This window comes from Centruroides sculpturatus, unplaced genomic scaffold (assembly GCF_000671375.1).
Source record: "Centruroides sculpturatus isolate CEXI.00-Female unplaced genomic scaffold, Cexi_2.0 scaffold74, whole genome shotgun sequence".
NCBI lineage: Eukaryota > Metazoa > Arthropoda > Arachnida > Scorpiones > Buthidae > Centruroides > Centruroides sculpturatus.
The window spans coordinates 947,078-970,426 of NW_019384309.1; the positions used below are offsets into that span (position 1 = coordinate 947,078).

Sequence of the window (23,349 nt, forward strand, 5' to 3'; positions counted from 1 at the left end):
ATTTTCCACTCCATACTGAACCCGAAGTCCTCGACGAGATCGCTCGTGATAATTCCCCATCCATCCGCGTATCTATCCGCGATAAATTGATAGATTGGTGTCAGATCCTGACAGGTGAAAGAATCTAACGATCCTTTCTCCTAACCCTTTTTTCCCATCCTTTAGACAAGCGAGACCGGACCTCAAGGTCTTGAGTCGAATAAGTGGTAGGAGAGGGACATCCTCGTAAACATCCTACCCCTGATTAGTCTCACATTATTGTGGCATTATCACAATGTCGGGCTGCAATTTTTAATCATATTTTTAATTTATTTAATTTCAATTATATGCTCTCCACCTCAAATTAGTAATGTCTTGTGCGCTTGTATGTACTGTACATAATACTTTTCCTGTTAGCAAGCCCCTGTACATCATACTTTTCCTGTTAGCAATAGTGTCATGCCAGTCATGTATCTAACTCCAATTAGGGAAAATTTTTGAATTGAAATAACATGATTTCCGGTCCGAACTGGAAGTTTGTATATAGTTAATCGTGGCCTCCTGCCCCTAAACTTTCTGTATCTGGTCTCTACTTACATCTATCTATGTCCATTCTCAAGATTTAGGGATGGACAGCAATGAAAATTTACAGGTTTACAATTTTTTCAAATTGCAGCCCAAGAAACAAAAATATTGCCCAATCAGTGGCTAGTTTGGAGTGGGTACATTTGCATTGTGTGTTTTGCAGTGTTACCTTGGAAAAAAGAAGGGTTGTATTCTTTGTTAACATATAGAATTTATGCTATTATCAAGTGTTGTCAGTGAAGAACACTAATTTATTTGATGCTAGTGTTAAGTTATAAAGGTTATAAACCTTAAAATTCGATTACACATAAGTTTTTTTTTTTTAATGACATGACAAGTTTTATGGAATGTCGAGTTACCAAAAGTCAAATTTTAAGGACTCTACTCTAATTTTAAGATACAATAATGTGATTGCAATATATTTATTATCAACTAAAACTTATTTTCTGTTGAGCGTCTTATTAGCTTTTAATAGAAACAGACTGACATTATGCTAGAGTTCACTGTGTTTAATCTATATATGCCCTCCATTTTGATACTGTATATTTGAATTGTTTTATTTTATAATTCTCATCAATACTTATCAACTAGTAATATTTTTGCACTGGTTATTTTTTTACATATCTTTTCATTTTCTTTATTTCTTTTTACTTCTATACATTTTCTTTATATACAAGTACAGTGGAACCCTATTTATCCAGATTATAAAACACAATCCCTATCTCAGAAAGACATGCATACAAAAAACCTATAAATGCAAAAAATCAAATAACTCCTAACTAAATTCTTGTCTGAGTGTAACAAGAATAACTTGTTTCCTGTGAATCAGCATTTGATGCTCATTGTTATGAATTCTGAGAGAGTGTTCTTTGAATTTACTTAATATCTCGTTGAACCTTTTCTAATCTTTTAAGATTTTCAATTTTAAAAAACTGCTACTTTCCTGTTGAATAAAAATGCTGTGCTTCTCATGACAGTCAATGTGTTAGTTAACAAGATTATTGTTTATTACTGCACGAGTTATTATTTACTCAACATCCTAAAGCCTCTATTGTTTAGCAAAGTTTCAGTCATCATCAAACATGTGTGAAATCCAGTAAACACCATGAAAATGGCATCTAAAGGAAAGAAAGAAAGTGGTTGTTACATTGGAGAAGAAACTAAAAATATAAAATAAAAAGTCTATAAACTGTGTTATTTATATTATTAACAACTTTCCAGATTTTGGTCATCCAAATCAGACCTGGGGCCGTATTCTGGTCATTGTCTCTGGTCTCTTGTAAGCCAGTCACTGATTGGCTAATCATTTGGATTAGCCAATCAGCGACCAGTTTGCAAGAGACAAGAGACCAGAGACAGTGACCAGAATATGGCCCCTGGTCCCATTTGAGCCAGATAAACGAGGTACCACTGTAAAAGAATTTGATAAATTTTATATTACCAGTTTTACTATTTTTTACAGTATGTATTTTATAAATTTGTTGAAAGAGGAAATACATAAAGACATTTTTATTTTTAAAAGACTGAATATTTATCAGTGCCAATCCAAACAAAATGTTTGATGAATTTGAGAACATATTCAATTATACAATGAGAAAATATATATTTTTATTTTGAGTTTCTTTAACTTTTAAATGATTCTTGGAATATCACTTATGTGATAAACACTACAATTATCTTCTGAAAATAACCGTAATTAAGGTAATATTATAACTTTTGTAATATATTTGTGAATAAAGAACTACCTTGAACTAAATAATACCTTTTTAATATATTTGTTATAAACTGGAACAGCATATAATAGATACATTTTAAGAGACCATTCAAGTGTGATGTAAATTAAATGCACATGGTACGTAAGTTCCTGATATTATATTTATCTTTTATCCATATTAATTCTAAATCATACGTGAAGAACCTATGACCTTTGAGCTATATGTGACCTTTCATGCAGCCTGATAAAGTATAGATTAATTTTTTAAACTGTCTGATTACATTTAAATACATCTTTCACTTCATAAGTAAACTAAATAAATAAAATATCAAAAAAGCTATAATTTAGAATGAGAATACAATAGATGTTACGAGGATCCAGAAAAACTGGATTACAAAACTGGAAAAACGGAATTAATTTTTACATACGATCATTGTTCAAAAATCATTTTAAAAGTTTTTTTTTACGTACTTTCTTCACTTATAATTGATTCTTAAGTAATTCTATAATTTTTTGGATATAAATTATTTCTGTTAGTTTACACACACTATTTTATATGTATATAAATATAAATACACCCACACGGCAGAATTTGCTTATTAAAATCTCGGATATTGTTATCAGTCATTTAATGCTATCAGAATTAACAAGTCTTAAAATATGCAAGTTAAAATGAACTTAATTATAACTATACATAGTTACCATTATCTTTGAGCAAGTAAACTTTTTAAAGCAGTCTTTTCACATCAACAGCCATACATTAAGGCATTAGCATACTGCTTTGGGGACCAGGAATCAAATCCAGGCAAGCAACCCCAGGAATTTTTAATGGGTGATTCATTCTGGATGTATTGGGTACCCCTCTCTCACTACTCTGTTGCCACTATGGCGGGTCTTAAAAAAAGTCTCCTTAGTACTAACAGGGCAGAATGAGATAGGAAAACAAAAAAATTAACTTAGCAAAAATGAAAATAATTTGGATTATGAGATACCAACTTCCAATGAGAAAAACTGGAGAGGTTAATGTGCTGCCAGGGCTGTGCCAAACAGTTTTGGTGCCTGAGGCAACACTCATAGTTGGTACCTGATTCAACATTAATTATAAAAAAATTCTACAGGCTCATTTCATAGCCATAGGGGCACGTGCCCACTTTCACACTCCCTTAGTGATGCCACTATGTGCTGTAGCTGCATAAGAAAAACAAATTTATATACTGTATTTACTCAAATGTAAGACACCTTTTTTCAGGTTTTAGTATCTCTGAAAATACGGTGATTCAATGGCATCTTAGATTTGATGTAATACTGCATAATTAGCAAAGTCTAGTGCCATACATTTTATATCTCTGTACTAATTTTATTGTGTCATTTTGATTATTTTATTAAACCAATATTTGTAACAATAAATGTTTAAGAGATCAACTTAACTTGATCTTGCTAGTCTGTTATTGTAATGCCACTTCAATGAAAATTCCAAAAATACTTGTACAGTACTTATTCAAGAAATGTTGCATGAAGAAATGGCACAGAGGATGATTGCATGTAGCAAGATGTGAGCACCAAATCCAATGATAATTCAGAAGAGCCTAGCCTGAAAAGTGACATGGATGTTTCTGGCATTGACACTACAGAAAACAGTGATACACAACTTATTTTATTGTGTAATACAGTGTTTTTCAACCTGTGGGTCGTGACCCTCAGGGGGGTCGCAAAGCCTTATACGGGGGATGCGGGTGAAAAAGAAAAAGACAAGTGTTTGTAAGTCCTACACTACAATAAAAAAATCTAAAATTTCAGTTAGAAGGCTGTGCCTGCTTATTTTACAGTACAATTGGTTTTTCAATTGATATTTAAAGAAAGAAAATTAAATACAGTATGTACTTTTTAAAACCACCGATATAGTTTTAATATGGCCCTGGGGGTAGCTGGAATTTTTTAACTTATAAAGGGGTCGTGTATTCAAGAAGGTTGAAAAACACTGGTGTAATAAATAACTGAACAAATTCAAAGTGAACAGAACTGATTCTGTTGGCATAACTTTGTTTCAACTTCTATTTTTTTCAAAAAAAATAAAAGTCCATGAGCAAGTATGTAGAAATTAAGGTGTGCCTTACTTAGATTTGATGGTGTCTTATATTCGGGTAAATAGGTATAGAATAGAGTCCTGATTAACTAAAACTTGTTTAACAAAAATTCAACATTATCTTAGGTGAATTGTGGAAGATTACTTTGTCAATAAAACATAGTACATCACATATTTTATAAAACTTAGCCACTTTAGTGTGGTACATAAAAGAAAAGCAAACAGTTTTAAAAAGAATTTCCACCGGTAACTTCCCATAACATCGTAAATTTTAAAGAAGCTTAAAGCAATTTTAATTGTAATTGCAGGTTTACATTTGCTTTAATAAAATACATTTTAATATATTTTTAAATAAAATTAAAGGTGTTTTATTATATAATTTCATTACATTTGATAAGTAAGTCTAACCTAAAAATGAAGTATATCATACACATTAATAGATCCAGGTTCTCAAATATTTCTTTAATGTCTGTATGAGTACATTTTAGCTATAATACTGCATCCCATTTACAGATAATTTAATCTAATTCAGTTCTGATGTAATAATTCTGCTGTAGATAATTTTGACAGTGTGCAGGCTTCTTATCTACATTTTTCAGACTTGCATAATGATTATACTTACTTACTATTATAACCAAATAAATGATTAATTAATGATATGATTTTAATTTTACATTAAAAAGTTTTAAAAATATACTTACTTGCAACCAAAATTCCTAAATCTACTTTATCTTTTGACGGAGAATGATTTTTACTTTTTAACTTTAAAACTTGATTAGGAAGAACACCATTAATTTGAGCACTATCATTTATAACATGACATTTAAATCCCATATCTTCTATTTTATCAGCAACTTGCACTGCAGATATCACAGATGATTGGTACTGAAGATGTCCCTTACGTTCAGCAAGAGATACTTCAATATTAATAACACCCGGAATAACTGATATATTACTTTCTATATTTTTTACACAAGACATGCAGGTCATTCCTTCTATTGCCAGAATGGCATTACTATTTACTGCTTGTAAATTTGGTTTTGATAATGAAGCTTCAAAACCCATATCATCTATTGTGGTCCTCAGTTCTTCAGGATTAATGACAGAAGGATTATATTCAATTGCGGCGAGTTTTTTCTCGAGCGACACGTTAACGTTCAGAACACCCGCTTTAGTTTTTACGTTTTCTTCGATATTGCGAACACAAGAATGACACGTCATACCTTCTATATATATAATAATTGTAACTACTTGGTTGTACGGAAGTTCTTTCTGTATCGGAAGACTACTAACGAAACCCATCTCATCAATTTTTGAGCATAGCATTTCGGGACTTGTCAGCGTCGAATCAAATACAACAGTTGCTAATTTTTCTGCGAGAGAAACTTGTATTCTTTCAACACCTTCCATCTGAGATATATTTCCTTCAATGTTTTTAACACAAGAATTACACGTCATACCTTCCACCTGAATGGTTACTTTTCTAATATTGGAAGAATTGTTTGACAATCTTGCTATAAAACCCATATCTTCAATAGCACTAATCAATTCAGCACTGGTAATGACACTGCTATCAACTGTTACATCTGCTTGCTTATTTTCTAAAGAAACCTAAATAGATACAATAAAATTTCAATATAAATTCCCAGGAAATTAAAGAGAAATAGCATATATCCTTGGCAATTTTCCAAGGAAAAAAAATACATTATATATAGTAGTTTAAAATACATTAATTATAACATACTTTATATATAATAAGTATAGCTATAATATTGCTATTAATCAAAACATATGCTGTTAATAAAAAAATTTAATAAATTTACATAAAATAATTAAAAACTTAATATTTTATGCTAAAAATGCAATTTTTTATAGTTTGTATTTTTATACAAAGGAATTCTGTATATAATATAATATATTAACTTTTGTATGTTTTATTATTCCAAAACATATATATTTGCCAATACATTTTAATAAATTTAGGATGTTTTTAGTTTCATCACATCCTTCAACGTAAATTTTTATCATCTCTGAATCATTTCCTTTGAAAATTACTAAGTGGAAAACATTCAACACAATTAAAAATAGTAACAAAAGATGGGAAAACACTTGTGAATTCCATGTTGACCTTTCTCTCTTCCAGGAAAATTCTCTCCATTTTTGAAAAATTTAGAGGAAGGTCAAAATACTACTTGTTTAATGTTAAATTACAGGATATTGCATAATGCATTTACATTTTCTTTTAAAAATCATTTCATAATCTTTTTCTTTTAATTTAAAGCAGCATTTAGTTTACAGACCTTACCTACTAATTCTCTCCAGAGATTAAAAGTTTATAAAATTTTTACGAGAGATTATATGCTTTAATCTCATTACATAAACATTGATTTTTATCAGCATTTATGTAATAAGCTTAAGATATTTAAGTTTAGATAATTATTTATTCACTCTTAAACTGACTATTGTAATATCGGAAAAGAAAAAATAAAATAAATACATATTTAAATCACTAATTTTAATTATGTATTAAAGCTTTTTGTAGAAAATACTCTGTTAATTAAATAAAAACTAAATTTGTATGCATCTAAATTGCAATAAAAAAGTTTGTTTATTAATAAATTATTGAAAAGTATTAAAATATCAAACTATGATGTATAACCCAGTGAAATTCTATTAATATAACAGCTATTAAACTAATTATTCGACTAACTGTAGTAATTCCAGGGCCTCATCTTAGCTAAATTTAATAACACTAAAGATTTTGGTATCCAACAGAAGGCTTGTGTCACATATTGAAACATGCAAATGCTTAAGAGATTATCCAATATATTTATGCATGATTCGACTGTGAATATTGCATGTAAGCCTCCCGTTATCTTGGGTATCAAACCTGGTATTATCAAAAGTAGTTGAGACTAAACTCCTGTTGTATTTTACTCATTTTTACTGCAATTTACAGTAAATTGATTTAGGAATCCAAAAAAACAATAGTAATAAATGGAACAATCTAGGACTCTGGGAATCTAGGAAATGTAATGGTGTCATCCATTATTATACTAACATTCAAAAGTAATTTAGATCAGTGCATAATAATGAAAGTTATTTCCAAACTTAAGCCAAATATTGTTGCTTTTTTGGACTATATTTACACTGTTTTTTAAATTAATATCAAAATTTGACTTAAATATATGGCTAAAAAAATCCAATATCTGGCTTTAGGCTTTGATATGTATATGCATAACAGTTATTTGTTTATAATGTTTTCTGATATTTAACTGCAGTATGAAACAAACACAATAAAATAAAATCTCTTCTTCCACTATTCTAGTTATGAAAATTATCTTAAGAAGCAGTCAAACAGAGTAGAATATAAATTTATATTTTTATAGAAATTTAGAATTTTATAAACTATATTAATTATTAATAGACTTGACAGATATATTATTACAGTAACTGATATTTGTGTAACTATCAGGCTTACAGAGAGTTATATTACTATAATAAGTCCATCTTATACATAAAATAAGCTAAGCTAATTAATTATCATATTTGAACAGTTAAATTAATAAAACTCTAGAAAAAGTTCTTTTTAAACTTTTAAATAGTATTACAGTAATTCTGATACAGATTTGTTGACAATATGATAAAAGAATCAGCTGCAAAAGATGCCTCTACAAGGGTTTTGAATATCATAATAATTCTGTTTACTAATTTTACTACTTTAAAAATATTCAAAATATTCTAAAAATTAAAAGCTTTTATTCAAATTATAAAAAAACTTGTCTGGTAGCAATATAATCTATCATTAGTCTAAATTTTATAAAATAATTAATTTACAATTTAATAAAAGTCAAATAAAACTCGGCAATATCATAGAAGAGCATATGATCTAATGAAAAGTTTGATAAATACAGCCCAAAGAGGAGTAAGATGTGCTTAATTTATACATATAAAATCCTAAGAACTTCTACTTTACAACTCTTTCAAATTACTATTATAAACTTACAGATAATTATAATTATATTGAAATATACTCTTAAAGTAGTATTTAAATGTATTACATTCTACTTCCTGAAGTTCTCTTATAGTCCAACAACTGCCAGAAAGAAAGAACGAAATAAGAATGTGTAACATATTGAATCATTGATACTAATCAATTGCAACATACAGTAAGTGTCTTTGACCTAATTTTCAAGAGACAAGTAAAGTCTACTATTTTTAACTGTTAAAAATGAAGAAATTTAAATTTCAAAGCTGTAGAATAAATTTATTTATGCATCAAAAATTTCACTTTCAAACTTATGAACAAGAAAATCTTTGAAATCAATGACTAATTTTATTTTCTATAACAAACACAATCCTAATTTGATAAAACCAAAGTATACTATTTCTAATTCTCATGTATCAAACTGTCTTTTCTCTCTCTCTGATGAGATAAAAAGACTAATTTAAAACTTTTTAACTGCTAACAAGATCAATGCAATATTAAAGTGTCAAAACTAAGGAGAATAGCTTTATACATAACAATGGGTGCATTCAGTAAGAAATTTACTAGTTATTATCACTATTATCACTTATAACTATTCGTTTTGGCTCTTTCTATCTAGAGCTGTTTTTTAGTCATAGTGAGAAATTCAGCCAGGCCTATATTGAGAATGGCTGAGAAACAACATATTAAATAAGCTCACTCATGAAATTTCTGACCCAAATGCATTTCCTGGTATAAAAAAGTAGGAATAGCCAATTACTGGTATATTTTATTTATTTATTTATTTCTAGTACAGTTGGAAATGTCAGATGATTGTATTCCACCCCCCCAGAAAACAAGAAATAAAAAATAAAATAATAATAAATTATAAAAGACACATTAAAAATTAAAAACATAGCAAAACAAAAGTTACATTATGTATAATACAAAATAGATTTACACTTATTTTTAAAAAAATTAAAATCGCAATATAGGTATGGTTCCACAGGCTGTATATGAGATGTTATACAGTAAAAAAAAAAAAAAAATCTTTGTGAGAGAGAAAGGCGAAAATACAGGATGAAAAAGTATGATGTATTGCAGGTTCTTACAGTTGGAATGCGGAGACCTAACCAGTAGTTTGAAATTAGACCACTGAAATATTTAAAGTAGAGAATGAGATCAAAATATTTTAAACGATTAGAAAGATTAGGAAGAACAAGGTGAACTCTTGCCACATTGCGGTTATCAGTAAAGGGTAGATTGCAGAATTTACGTATCAGGAAATAAACTTTATCTAATTCAGATTGTATTTTTTGAAGCAAATAAGGAGCAGCCATTGCCCAGATGGGTAAACAGTAATCGACTATTGACTGAAAATTAGTAAAGAAAATTGTTCTGAGTACGGATTTTGAAGAAATATTTTTGCAAAAATGCCAGATAAAGCCATGTCTAATGGCAACAGATTTAATGATATAAGCGATATGTTCGTGAAATATTAGTTTTTCATCAAATATAATACCAAGGTCGGGATGAGACAGAACATAGTTTATTTTAGTGGAATTGATAAATATGGAAGGGTTGTATGGATTGCGCACATAATAACAGTTTTATGGATATTGATTTTTAGATTATAGCTGGCAAATGTGGAACATAAAGAATTAATAATGGCTTGAAAGGAGAGGGATCATTGAATAAAATTTTAATGTCATCAGTGTAGGCAATTATTTTAAAGTATGGATTGATCAGTAATTTATCTAGGTAAGCTGAAAAAAAGCATGCTTAATACAGAACCTTGTGGTATGCTGCATATAGGGAAAAAAGGAAAAAAAATCAAACTCACCAATATGAATCTTACATAGTCTGGATAAATAGTAATTGTTTAACAAACAGCAGAGAGTGGGATCTACATCAAAATAATCACTTAGCATCTTAAGTAGTAAATTAGAGATGATTGAGTCAAAGGCCTGGAAAATGTCAATATAAATTATGTAGGTAGATTTTCTTTTTTTCTCAAAATTTTGCAGAATATTATAACTTGATTCAAGAAGATTGGTGGTAGTCAAAAGATTATGGATGCCACAGTGTTGATGAGGGAAAAATCTGGAGGTAATTTGGGTATAGATTTTATTTTATAAGCAAATTTTGAAAATATTTTAACATGGCTGATAGAATAGTTATTGGTCTAAATGAACTATCTTTATTGGGGAGAACTTTTATATTAGAAATTAACCATCGATTTGGAATGTAACTAGAGTTAATAAACTTGTGAAAAGTCTGGATAGAATAATGGCAGATATTGCTTTTAGCTTTTTATAAAAATGTGCGGGAATTGAGTCTGGACTATAATTAAAGTTGTTTAGGCTATCTATGGCAGACTTAACATTGGAAAAGGAAATAAAGAAGTTATGTTTACATTGTTGAAAAGATAGGGAGTGAAAATTAGCTTCAGGTAAAAGGCAAAAATATCTGGATTTGATGTTATTAAATATATCATAAATTTTCTCATCAGGAATGGATTTTTGTATGGAGGTAGTTTTTTCTGAGAAGTTAAAAATGAAATGCCAGAAGGTACAACAGTCAGTGGCAAAGTTAGAAACAGTTCTGTTGAAATATTCTAGAAAAGCATTACGATGTTCCTGGTAATAACGTTGTTGAAGTATTCTGTGTATATATAAAGCACGTGGGTTACCATAACATTTCCATTCGATCCATTGTTTTCTGACAGTATTAGATAATTTCTTTAAGTGTAGAGGAAGCCATTTATTGGCAGAAGTTTATTTTACAGAATTGCAATAACTTATTAACAGTGGCAGAAAATAAATTATAAATTTTATCAGTAAGTATCTGAGGAGAAATAGGAGAGTCAAGAAAGGCCCAGTCAATCGAGCAGAGAATTCTTGAGGCCTCTGCTCCGTTGAAAGTGGCCCAAATGGGAATATTAAATATATTTAGCAGATTGCTGTTTATCAGTATTTAAAAAGGCATCTAGACATATTGCATTGTGATCAAATTTGAAACCCTGAGCGTAACTGGTAGACATGATACAATTATAGATGAAAGCAAGATCAAGAAAGTTATTAATACGAGATGGGAAAAAGATTTCTTGTTTAAGTTGAAAAAAATAGAATATTTCATTAAGAAAAAATTGTTCAGTCAGGTCAGGTCAAGGGAGGAATAGCATGGGCCACTAGAGTTCCAGGAGATGTTAGGCATATTGAAATTGCCACATAAGATAATTTTTAGATTTTGGGCATCAATAAGAAAGATAAGATATCTATGTAAAATTTTAAAAATGGTATCTCTCTTATTGTGGGGGGGCATAGATTGAAATGACTATTAGATTATAGACAGAAAGTTTGACAGCAAGGATGGAATCGAAATATTCAAACACTAACAGCTTTGAGCGAGGAGAGGAAAATCAAAGAGATTCCACCACAGCATTGGATATTATGAGATAACGCAATATGTGAATAACCCAAATTATTAATAAAATTCAGCACATCATCAGAGTCTGGGGTAAGCCAATTTTCTGTTAGTATAAATAAATCATAAAAATCATTTAGAATTGAGGCAAGGAACATGCATTTGTTATTAATGGACCTGACGTTTTGGACAAAAATTTTAAGATTTTTTGATGTAGGCATGATGGAAAATAGAGAGGTGCTATGAATAATGACAGAAAAAATAAAATATAGTAAAAAAAATAATGAATTACCAAAAAAATATAGAATAATGAATAATAATGAAAAATAATGAATTATCAAAAAAAATATATATAAACTAACAATAGATAAATCAAAATATTATAAATTACAGAGCATGAGCTTGCACAGTACGAGCAACAGACGTTTAAATTAAAATTGTGTTATATAAAATAAATATGTATAGAAAATAAATACGTATATAAAATACGATAAACACAACATAAAAATACCTGAAATGGTGTAAATGAAATACATTAACAAAATTGTAATAATATGAACAAACATCTATGCTTGCACCATGTAATAAAGGTATGTTGCAGGTTGCAGAAGAAATCCGTACGGACGATACCATTAATGGTGAGGGATAACAGTACTGGACAATTCCAATTGGCTGAACAGGTAAATTACAAGAAGTGTCGAACTGTAGAGAGTTTGAAAAATGATGACTAAAGAAACGAGTATATTCCTTGTATGATTTGTTCTCTTCAGCCTAATTTATGCTTATAATTAAAAGATCTATCAAGAAAATGAGCAGAAATTATATATTGATTGTTGTTAATTCAAAGATGGTATTGAAAAAAACCAATAGGTGTTTAATCCAAATAAATATCCTGATTCCTTGATATTTAACCCTTTCAAATTTCTTTCTTTCAATTATTTTATTCTCAACAAAAATAAATTCAAAGAAATATCATATTCTTAAATTCTTTTCAGGTAATTTTCTCCATTTGCAAACAAATTCTTCAAACTATAGTTGAGTTTTATGTCCAGAAGACTCCTTGTTACTTCTGGAGGATCTCCGTCCATTGCAAGGAAACTGCAACTTCATTTTCTTCTTTTATTAATGGGAAAATCACATGTCATAATCTTCTTCTTCGGAATTTCTGAAGCAAAATAATCTGCTTCTTAAAAGATTCAATCATCACATATCAAAGATGCAACAATTTTTACAAATTAATTTTAATCACTTGTAATGAAAAAACAGCAATTTGTTACATTTCGTACCAATGTTAATATATTGAGAAAAGTTCAAAGACATTAAACATAATGATGAAATAAAAGATTTTCTCATGAGGTATAAACTTGTCAATACCAGAAGTTGGTGGCATCTGACTGACTGGTCACATATCACTGATTTATTTAGAGTTTTGAATGTTAACCTTCAAATCTATTATAAATGAATATTCATAATAAGTGTTTTGTGTAATACACCAGCAGAACAGCAACAATTCTGACTGGCTCACAGAATCAATAAGTCTATACCTCACAAATAAACCCTGCTTAGTTCAGGAAATAATAGAAACATTTTCAATCTCTTTATAGATCATCATCAGTTTATACAACTACAGTAAATTAATTAAAACAAAGAACAGCAGTTGCAAGTATGTACGATCAAAGAATATTCAAACGTAAAATATGACTTACCAATAGAACAGAATGTAACATTTAAATACAAAATATTTCCAAAATAAAACAGATAATGCAGCCTAGTAGAATTCCAGATTTAAAAGAAAGATAGAAGTTAAATGTAGAAAAACAAATGTAAATAATTGCTGCTAACAGAATTAATCGACAACATTTAACATATTCATAAGCAGATAGAAATTGCAACACACACATAGTACAGGGGGTCATGTTGCCTGTCACAAAATTCGTAATTTGCAAAAATCATATTCATCTGGCAATTGGAATGGTAAATAGCCAGAGAACATTCACTCAATGAAAAAGAGGATCATAAAACATGAATCGATCTTGGTTTGATACAATTTTACTGTTAACAAACAAAAGTAAAAATGCTTGAGAAACTACAATAGTCATAAAACTGCATTTTTAGTATATTGTTATTTCGGATTGGTACAAAAAGTCACAGTAAGCAAAAAATCTGGCAAATAGCTTTCTATTATGGCAAAAAAAAAATGTGTTTGGCAAATGGGTTGGCAATTGCTATAAAAAAATCAGGGTAACCCCTGCACACACATTTGGGAAAGTAATTTATTCATGCACGGAGGAAGATCACAGGAATCAATGATTGAAGTCAACATTCTAATAATAATAATCATATAGAGAACCTTTGCTTTATTCCAGTACAATTACAAACAACAAACGTTTTTGAACAGTTTGACTGACCTGCTTCAGGTCATTTACATACGTTTGTACATTTTTGTATGTGTTTCTGGTTTGAATTTTTCTTTTCCCTTTTAATTGGCCAACGTTTTATCTGATGTTATAAAATCGTGGGGTTAGTTACATGTAAGTAGCTAAATAATCAAACAAACTCTAATCATCTAGTATATTATATACTCAAAAGCTTGTCTTATTGTAATCAGGAAGAAATTTGCCAATTTACACCAAGTTTAAAAAGAACACACAAAACTAATCTAATTGCATTTTAAATAACAAATTAATCAAAGCATTAAATAAATATCAAAAATTTAATGTACGCAAATAAAAATAAGTACAATTGTAACTAGTAATTAAAGCAAAATATAATTCAAAAAACATGTTTTTTTCTTTAAGGTGACACCTTATTCATAATATAATCACAGTATTTGAATGGCAATATATTATAAGTTAACATATTAATCATATAAGTATATAATATGCTAAGATGATTAGTTTCAATATTTAAAATTATTATTAGTAAAGGAAGATAGAGAGAAAAGAGAAAGTAATTAAAAAATGTTACATACATTTAATATAAAATTCTAGATAACCTTATGTATCATAACCTTAAATACAAATCCTTGCACTGTCTGTGACAGAACAGGTTATACAAGTGTATCCAGATCTCACTCATAAAAAATGACTAAATTAAAAAACAATTTTTACATCCTGAATATCACAATAACAAAATGTTAGTTTTTACTGACTTTGCAGAATTAGCATTTGTCAACTGGTAGCATTCAATTACATACTTTTATGTCATCTCATCAAAATTTATTCTATTCATTCTGAATAACAAATCAGTTTAATAAAATGAGCCTATTTATCTCCTTGCAGCAATAAAATCAATAACTTCAACATATTGTAAATTAAGGAATAAAACTGTTTTTTTTTTTTTAATAAACAATTCAATTACTAAATTTTTCAATTTTACATTAAAGGCTATGTCTATATAAAAATTATTCAATTGGAGAGATGAAAAATACATAAAAATCACTCTTCAGATGTAAAAATTTCATATAAATATGTTTGAATCTCTATGGCTCATGTTACAATCTAAAATTAGAATTTAGAGCATCAGATATCCTCTAAAATTAGAATCTTGTGTACAGTACATTTAAAAATGAAGCCATAAAGAAATTCAAAAATATATTAATTTGACTTTTAATATCCTTATTTACAACAAGGATCAAGAGTTAGAAGTTAAAGAATATTCATTCTTGTACTTAACCAATTACTATTTTACTTTAACTCCTAATTAAAATTTAAGAAAAATTCAATAAAATTGAATTTTTCTTAAATTTAACTCTGAAGTTAAAAAGAAACTAAGCTTATACTTAATGAAGCAAGTTAGTTAGCAATGAAAAAAAANAAATTCAATAAAATTGAATTTTTCTTAAATTTAACTCTGAAGTTAAAAAGAAACTAAGCTTATACTTAATGAAGCAAGTTAGTTAGCAATGAAAAAAAATATATATATATATATATAAAAATGTGTGTGAAATATGCAACATTATTTTTTAAGTTTTTCTCAAAAATTAATATTTTCATCATTTTTAATCACTAATTACATATAAAATCATTGGAATATAACAATAAAATATATATTTCATATTTTATTTAGAAATACGAATATAACAGAATACAGAACAGCCAGAGACTTAGGAATACGTTGATGTTTACTATTAAATTAAAGTAAACAAATTTATTAAGAACGAGCAATTATTTATTGTGATGTCATCACAATGCCTGGCTGAAATTTTTAATGATATTTTTAATCTACTTAATTTAAAATATATGCTCTCCATCTCAAATTAGTACTGTAGTATCATGCCCCTGTACATCATACTTTTCAATCAGCAATCTAACTAACTCCTTTTAAGGAAAAGTTTTGAATTTAAATAGAGTGCCTTCCGATTTGCATTGGAAGTTCATATGTAGTTAATCGAAGCCTCCTGCACCTAAGATTTCCATATCCAGTCTCGAATTTTATCTATCTAACTCCATTCTCAAGATTAAGTAAAGACAGACATATGGACGAACAACAGTGAAAATTTATTGGTCTAATTTTTTTCAAATTGCAGTTCAATGATTAAATAGTTATTACATCTCAATAACATAAACCTAACTACTAAGCCATTTTTCTTTTTGGTTACAAGAAAATTAATTACATAAATGAATTTGGACTACAAATAAATATAAGCTCAAATTCAACTAAGCCCACAACATAAATTTTTTAAAAAAATTACAAACTTATTAAAATTTTTTCCATTACTAATTTTTAGTTTATTTGAAATTTTAATCATTAAATAATACAAAATTAATTTTTCAAATTTAATCTTATAACTTTAATATGTAACCACATTCCAAAGCCTTACGTTAGACATCTTTTATATTTTTTAAAATTGATAACTTCCAAGGGTCAATAAACTTAACAGGAAAAAAAAAAAGGCATTTAGTATTCCTTTATTAAAAAAAAAAAAATTATAATTTTTCAAGACAAAATTTAAATTTTAATTAAAGAAAAGAAATGTACAATGTAAAGCTATCATTAGATCATTATCAGCCTAATGAACTTCAAATTTCTAACTATAAACATTTTTGGTTTCAGTTATAAACAGATAAAGTTCAAGATCACTGATTAAAAGATAGCTAAAAATATATTAAGATTTTGAGACTAGCCATTAGGAAATTCAAATTGATAAAAGTATTTTTACATGTCTTTATGTTACGCTATACTCTAAACTCTACAAAATAAAACTGAATATAATTGGAACTATTTTAAAATACATTTCTGTTTTTAAATTAATTAATAAAAAGATACTTTTATCATTCATACATTATTAACTATTTAAGTTCTACCAAATAACTAATTTTGTCTTTGAACATTTAATGTGTAAAAATAAAAAATTCAATTAATAAATTTGATAGGTATAAAATATAAATTTACATCATATAAAATTACTTACAGCATTCTTACAATTAAAACAGAATAAATCAATTCATAAGTTATGAACTAATTCTAAAACTTTACAAACATACAAGGTGCATCTACTAAGTCTGTGGCCTGAATTTATAAGGAGTTTTTGGTAAAAATGATTCAGTTTAGTATCAAGTCTTTTAAAATACACTCCTCTGTAAACTACACAAGTTTCTGCACACTCCTAGTAACTTATGTAGGCCCTCATGGAAGGATATTTTTGAAATACTGCTTAGTTTCTTCCATACAGCCATTTAGATTTCCAAAAATTGACTAAAATGGTCTCCCTTTCAAAGCAAATTTTAATTTGAAGAACAGGAAATAGTCAACTGGAACCTAAAGTTACGCATTTAGACTGCCTTTAGGCCAACTTACAAAGTTTAATTATCTAATTAATTTAGAACTTAGTTATTTGAGTATATCAGACTATAATTTGTTAACACACATATTTCCGAGTAAAATATCAATAACTGCAATAAGTTTTATTAATATTTAGTTATTATTTCATTTATTACTAATTAATCAATATTAAAATTACTTTTAGATAATTCTGTTTATCGTAATCATGTCGATAAAACATCATAAAATTTAAATTAACAGGAATGAATGAAAAAATCGGAATTGTTACATATTTAACTAAAGAGAAATTTCAATTAAAATAAATAATTTTAATGCAAAATGTTACAAATGGTATCATATTAGATAATAGATCTTTTACAGTTTTTAATAATTAATTTTAATATTTAATTTTTTAACTTGTATTTTCAGGAATGCCATTAATATAATTATTATTAATTAAAAAACAAATTTATCTACCTTGACTTTCTTCACTCCTAGTTTAGAAGACAGATTTTCTTCTATTGTATTTACACAGGAATGACAAGTCATTCCCTCAACAGAAATTGAGACTTCATTTAATGAAGACATGTTGAAGAGATTGTTTTAAAAAAGAAAATCCTCGCCTCTTCCTGCTTCTTATTGTCGATACTTCACTTCCTGAAGATAACTAGCTATAAATAAGAATCATATCTTTTAAATGAGCTCTGCACAATATAAAAGTTGTTCTATATTAAGCTAACTACTGTTAATCAATTATATTGTTTAAAATGTTGATCAATGTTAAAATAATTTGTTCTAAAATAATAAAATAATTATATTAACAATCTTCTATGTGAACGTGCTTAATCATTTTGAATTGTTGAACAATGTTACATAATGATATATTAATTGATTTTATTGCTTCACTGAATAAAATAGCCATTATTTTAAATTTTCAACTTTTTTTTGTTGTTACACAAATTACACAATATTAATAAATAGAACTAATTAAAGTATTAATTAATGTTTTAAAAGAATGTGAAAATAATAAACAGATTTTATGTAATAAAAATAATTTTTAAATAAAGAAAATAGTTAGTAATACGTTTTAACAATTTGTAATTGGCCGTAAAATTTCCACGGAATAATATGAAATCACAAAATATCTATTTTTAGTATAATATAAAAGCACGTTCAGTGATTTTAATAACTACACATATCCAAAATTAAAGTTTCCACTGCAAAAATGCAGAGACAAATGCCAAACACAGAGATGAATCATCCCATGCCTTCTCCGAAGCATGCTTGATAAGCTACTGTTATATCAGGAACACTTCCTCACTGTTAGCAGTCTTAACAGACAATTATTTGTCAGAAATGATTTTGCTGTCCATATGGCACATTACATTTTGTTGCTTGGGGGCACTGCTCGTGTCTCATTTTCATGACACTTGCACAACAGGATGGCACTTCGCCGATTTACATATGACGAGTTTTGGCTACTCATATTTCGTGGTATTGATTTTACATGGTTTTCTGATTGTTGCTTTAATTTTGGACATCAGGGTATTAATGGAATTATCAAAAAATAATTATAAATGAGTATTTGTCTGTGCCTGGATACATATACCAAAATATTACAAAATTTTCCTTTAATTTAAAAGAATCCAGTAATTAAAATCAGCAGTAATTAAAACCACAAAAGGCTAACTAAATTAATAAACATCCATAATCTTGAATTTTATATATTTTGCTGTACAAATTAAATTAGAATATCTTCTATGAAATTTAAATTATATATTCTCCTAGATATTTTAAATCAATGTTACATACTAAAAATCTGTTCAAATCATGCTTGCATCATCTTATCTAACTAATGATATTTTACTGAATTTCATCATTGGAACATTCTTTAAAATTATCAGGATTAGCAATGATTGACTACAAGTCTAAGAAAAGTCATATTTATTTGTTCATTATCAAATACAGGTACAAATTTAATCATTTAAAATCATCATTCAATGATATATGTGAGGATTCAGATACAGTGAAAACTGCTTAGATGGGCACCTGTCAAAACAGGCAGAAATTTCTGGCACCGAATAATTTATCCATAGAGTCGTCATATAAGTTACCTGTATTAAACAACCACCTGTGTAACGTGACCGCAGGCATCGATTTTTGATCTGAAACAACATACAACAACTGTAATAAGCGACCACTTCCGCTAATATATCTGGTCTAAACTATTGTTCAACAATGTTTCCCCCTCCTAATAAAATGAATTGGTCTAAACTCTCGTTCAAACCCACATTGGGCACTTCTACCACCCTCGAAATTAGGTCAGGTGTTAATGAATTAGTCTAGCAACAAAGGAAATTCATTTCAGTTTGTTCGAAATTGTCCGAAAAACGAAATAAATGCAAAGTGCTGTCGTTAAAAGATTGTATTAAAGTTATCACAACAGCAATTAGCGGTGAAATTTAACTGTGGGAAAACAAAATTAATTTTTATTTATTGTGAAGCTCATATACAGTACATGTACGATAAATAGTTTCTGTATCAACCTACCTTATTTCCACGATATTTTTAGAAAAATAATATCCAAGTAATTTTTGCTCACAAAATATTCAAAAAACAATAAACGCATTAATGCAAAAATCAGTTTTTTTGCCTTAATTTTTTTTTGATTCCGCAATGACAATCACGGAATGTAACAAAATCGTATTATGAGAAAAAATAATAAAATAATTTTTTTATTAATTAATAATTTTTCTTATTGTACTTAAGAAAATATTAAATATTAAAAAATATGGTATTTTTAAACTTAAAATAAGATTAAACTAACGAATACCAAAACCAAAGTGATGTAGAGATACGACATGCTTGTATATCGATGACGTAATACACGTAACTTGAGGAGCGAACGAAAACAACCGAGTCAAATTAATTAAGTCGGAAAAAGAAAGTGTGCATTATAATCGAGAAAATGTGAGTACTGTATTAATCTTTAAAATACTGGTATTAAATCTGTGTTATAAAACCACGACAAACTCCTGTAAATCGAGTTATCCGATAAGAATAAAATACAATATCAATATAGCCCTGTCATTGAAAAAATTTGCTTATTTTTACTCGCCTCAAGTTTTGCTTAGTAGAAATGGCTAAAAAGTGCACAAAATATGTACTGAAATACAGTATTACAGCACCACCCACCACCTGTATTGGACAACTGTAAAGTTTGCCAACTGAAAGGGGAGTACAATCAATCATGCGTCAGAATGAGCCTAAGGGAAACCGCATATATGGGCTGTGGCGAAGGAGCCAAATGAAGAACAAGTGTTTTACAAGAGAAAAACCATTTATTTGGTCGAATTCATGCTTACATCGATATTAGACAATTCCCAAATCTCGGTGTTCCTTTGGTTGATCATTCATAGCCCAGGCAGACAAGAAGGATCGCTGGACAATGCAGATGTTCAGTGTTATGAAGCTGCGGCATCATAGGTGATCGGCGATAGCACAACACAATAGATAAGGCACAACTGTAGGCTTAATCCAGAGGAGATTCTTCTTCGACCTTGAAGTTCCAATTTTTATAGTTTGTCCCCTGCTATTCACATTTCGGATTGGTCCCTCGTCCCATTCCTCACTTCCTGAGTGGTCTCTCCTTTGTCTCCAGGTGCAAGATGAAACTTTTTCAGGTCGCGGGAAAGGACCGATTCAAGGTGTCCATCTGATACCTCTTTGGCGACTCTGCTCGGTGATTGTTTATAAAACAATAACACCTGCACTTTTCCCCCTCCTAATATAATGAATTAATTTAAAAAATAAAGGAGCAGACAAACTTAAGTCTAGTTTCATATGGAAGCCTTTCTACATCATGTTGCAATTGTCTCATGCAATAATGTTGCTGTGTAATCAGTCTTCCTTTTAAATCCAGAACAAAATACAAGAAACAAATTTTATTGGCCCCCAAGGAAAAAGTTAATCCACAAAAACAATTCCAACTGACTAGCCCAGGAAAAAGATTGTGAGGTTGGAATAGAGGATGTGAGAAGAAGAAACACTGGGGGAACAGTAAGAGATTTAATTTAAGAGGGATTCAAAGAAGGAAGACAAGAAGAGCAATAATAGCAAGAAAAAGAAGAGAAGAAAAGATGAAGGGAGTCAGAATCATCTTTCAAAAAGTATACAGTGACCAGGGAAGAAATGGAGCAGACAGGAAAATAGACAGAAATGAAATATGATGATAACATAAATCAAGAAATCCTCTCAATAACAACCAAACTTTTAGAACCAAGAACTTTCTTTGCCTAAGCAAACTCTTCTCCATAATTTCAAGTGAAATTGAATGCAATGCTCTCTCTCTCTCTCTCTCTTGCAGAAAACCATATGTACAAATACAGTGTACAACTTTCATGTAACTCAATCAAGTTCACATGTTACTGATTAAATCAATATTTAACTCAAACTGAAAAACTGAGCACTGTAATCTCTAATGGAATCTTTATGATAAATCAACACACCTTAGTGGAAGGTGAATGTCACAAGTTGTCAGGTAGGTGGCTGCAAACTGAAACCCTACATATACTTTTTTGAATAAAGTACAGTCGACCCCCCTATAACACTGTTGATAATTCCGTTTTATATGAATTCCATGTTATACGAGTCACTTAGATTTTACAAATATGTGTGCCGGGCTGTGAACAGCTCACGTATTTGTAAAATCTAAGTGACCCTAACATGGAATTCATATAAAACGAAATTTTCAACAGTGTTATAGGGAGGTCAACTGTAACTTACTACTTCTTATTCTAATAAATAAATAAAATAATAAATTAACAAAGAAAAAACTAAAAGAAATAGATGAATAATCTAACAATTGTTCAAATAGTACAAAAAAATTTTTCGAAAATAGATCTATAACAAAGCAGGTAATTGATTTCTCAAAATTCTTCAGTTTATAATTCTTTTTGTGAAACATGGTCTTTGATCTTTAATCAGAGTTCTCTTTCATTCTTATGTCTTTTGCTCTGTTTTGCCTTTACTCATTTCACCAGTATGCTTATGGCTACACATTTTTAAAATAAGTTACACCAAATAGCAGATAAGAAATAGCTTACTAACCTGATATTTGATATGTATTGAATAAAAATTTTTCGTATCATGAATATTAATTATTTAATGTTTCGTTTTTAATTTGTGTTATTTACTATACTTCATTATTTATCAATAATATAACTGCATGAAAGTAATTTTATATTAAAATATAATAAGTGGTCTAGCCTTACAGTGTTTGGAGGTTCAATCCCAACATTTCACATCACTTTGTGATACTCTCGTGTCTGTATTGCAATTTACAATGTTTTTTTTTTTAACAGTATTTTAAAATAATTAAAGGGCTTGATGCAGATGGATCTAGGACAGTGATGACAAACCTATGACCCACATAACAATTCAAGGTACCCACCCACATTGAATGTATTAGGTATTTATTAGGTTTTTAGTAAGTAGGTAGGTACAGGTAACCCCCTTATAACACGGTAGTTACGTTCCAAAAAATTGCCGTGTTATGCGAATCCGTGTTATACGAAACAAAGAACTAATACGAAAAGGAGGGTTAGGTTCCAAAAATTAAAAAAACATGCTAGTATATTTTCATAATTAAGATAAATATCTTCATTAAAATTTTTTTAAGTGATACATATTAATATAAATTAAACAATGTTTTCTTCGTCATCACTAAAAACACTATTAATTAACCGAGAGCGTTTTCTTTTTGGCAAGTTATCCTTATCCTCTGAGCATTTTTCTGCATTATCTTCAGATCCATGCTTTACCTTTTGCAAA

General features: G+C 28.7%; 1 protein-coding gene across 1 annotated transcript in view; it reads right to left on the bottom strand.

Annotated features, from left to right (window-relative positions):
• Positions 1 to 23,349, bottom strand: part of LOC111620871 (copper-transporting ATPase 2-like) — an 86,545-nt gene that overhangs the window by 32,665 nt on the left and 30,531 nt on the right. Inside the window, exons 3-4 of the mRNA XM_023362877.1 lie at positions 17,995 to 18,188; positions 5,063 to 5,972 (exon numbers count right to left, since the gene is read on the bottom strand). Coding sequence (XP_023218645.1) covers positions 5,063 to 5,972; positions 17,995 to 18,105 — 1,021 coding nt within the window. The 5' untranslated portion in view covers positions 18,106 to 18,188. The remainder of the gene's footprint in view (positions 1 to 5,062; positions 5,973 to 17,994; positions 18,189 to 23,349) is intronic.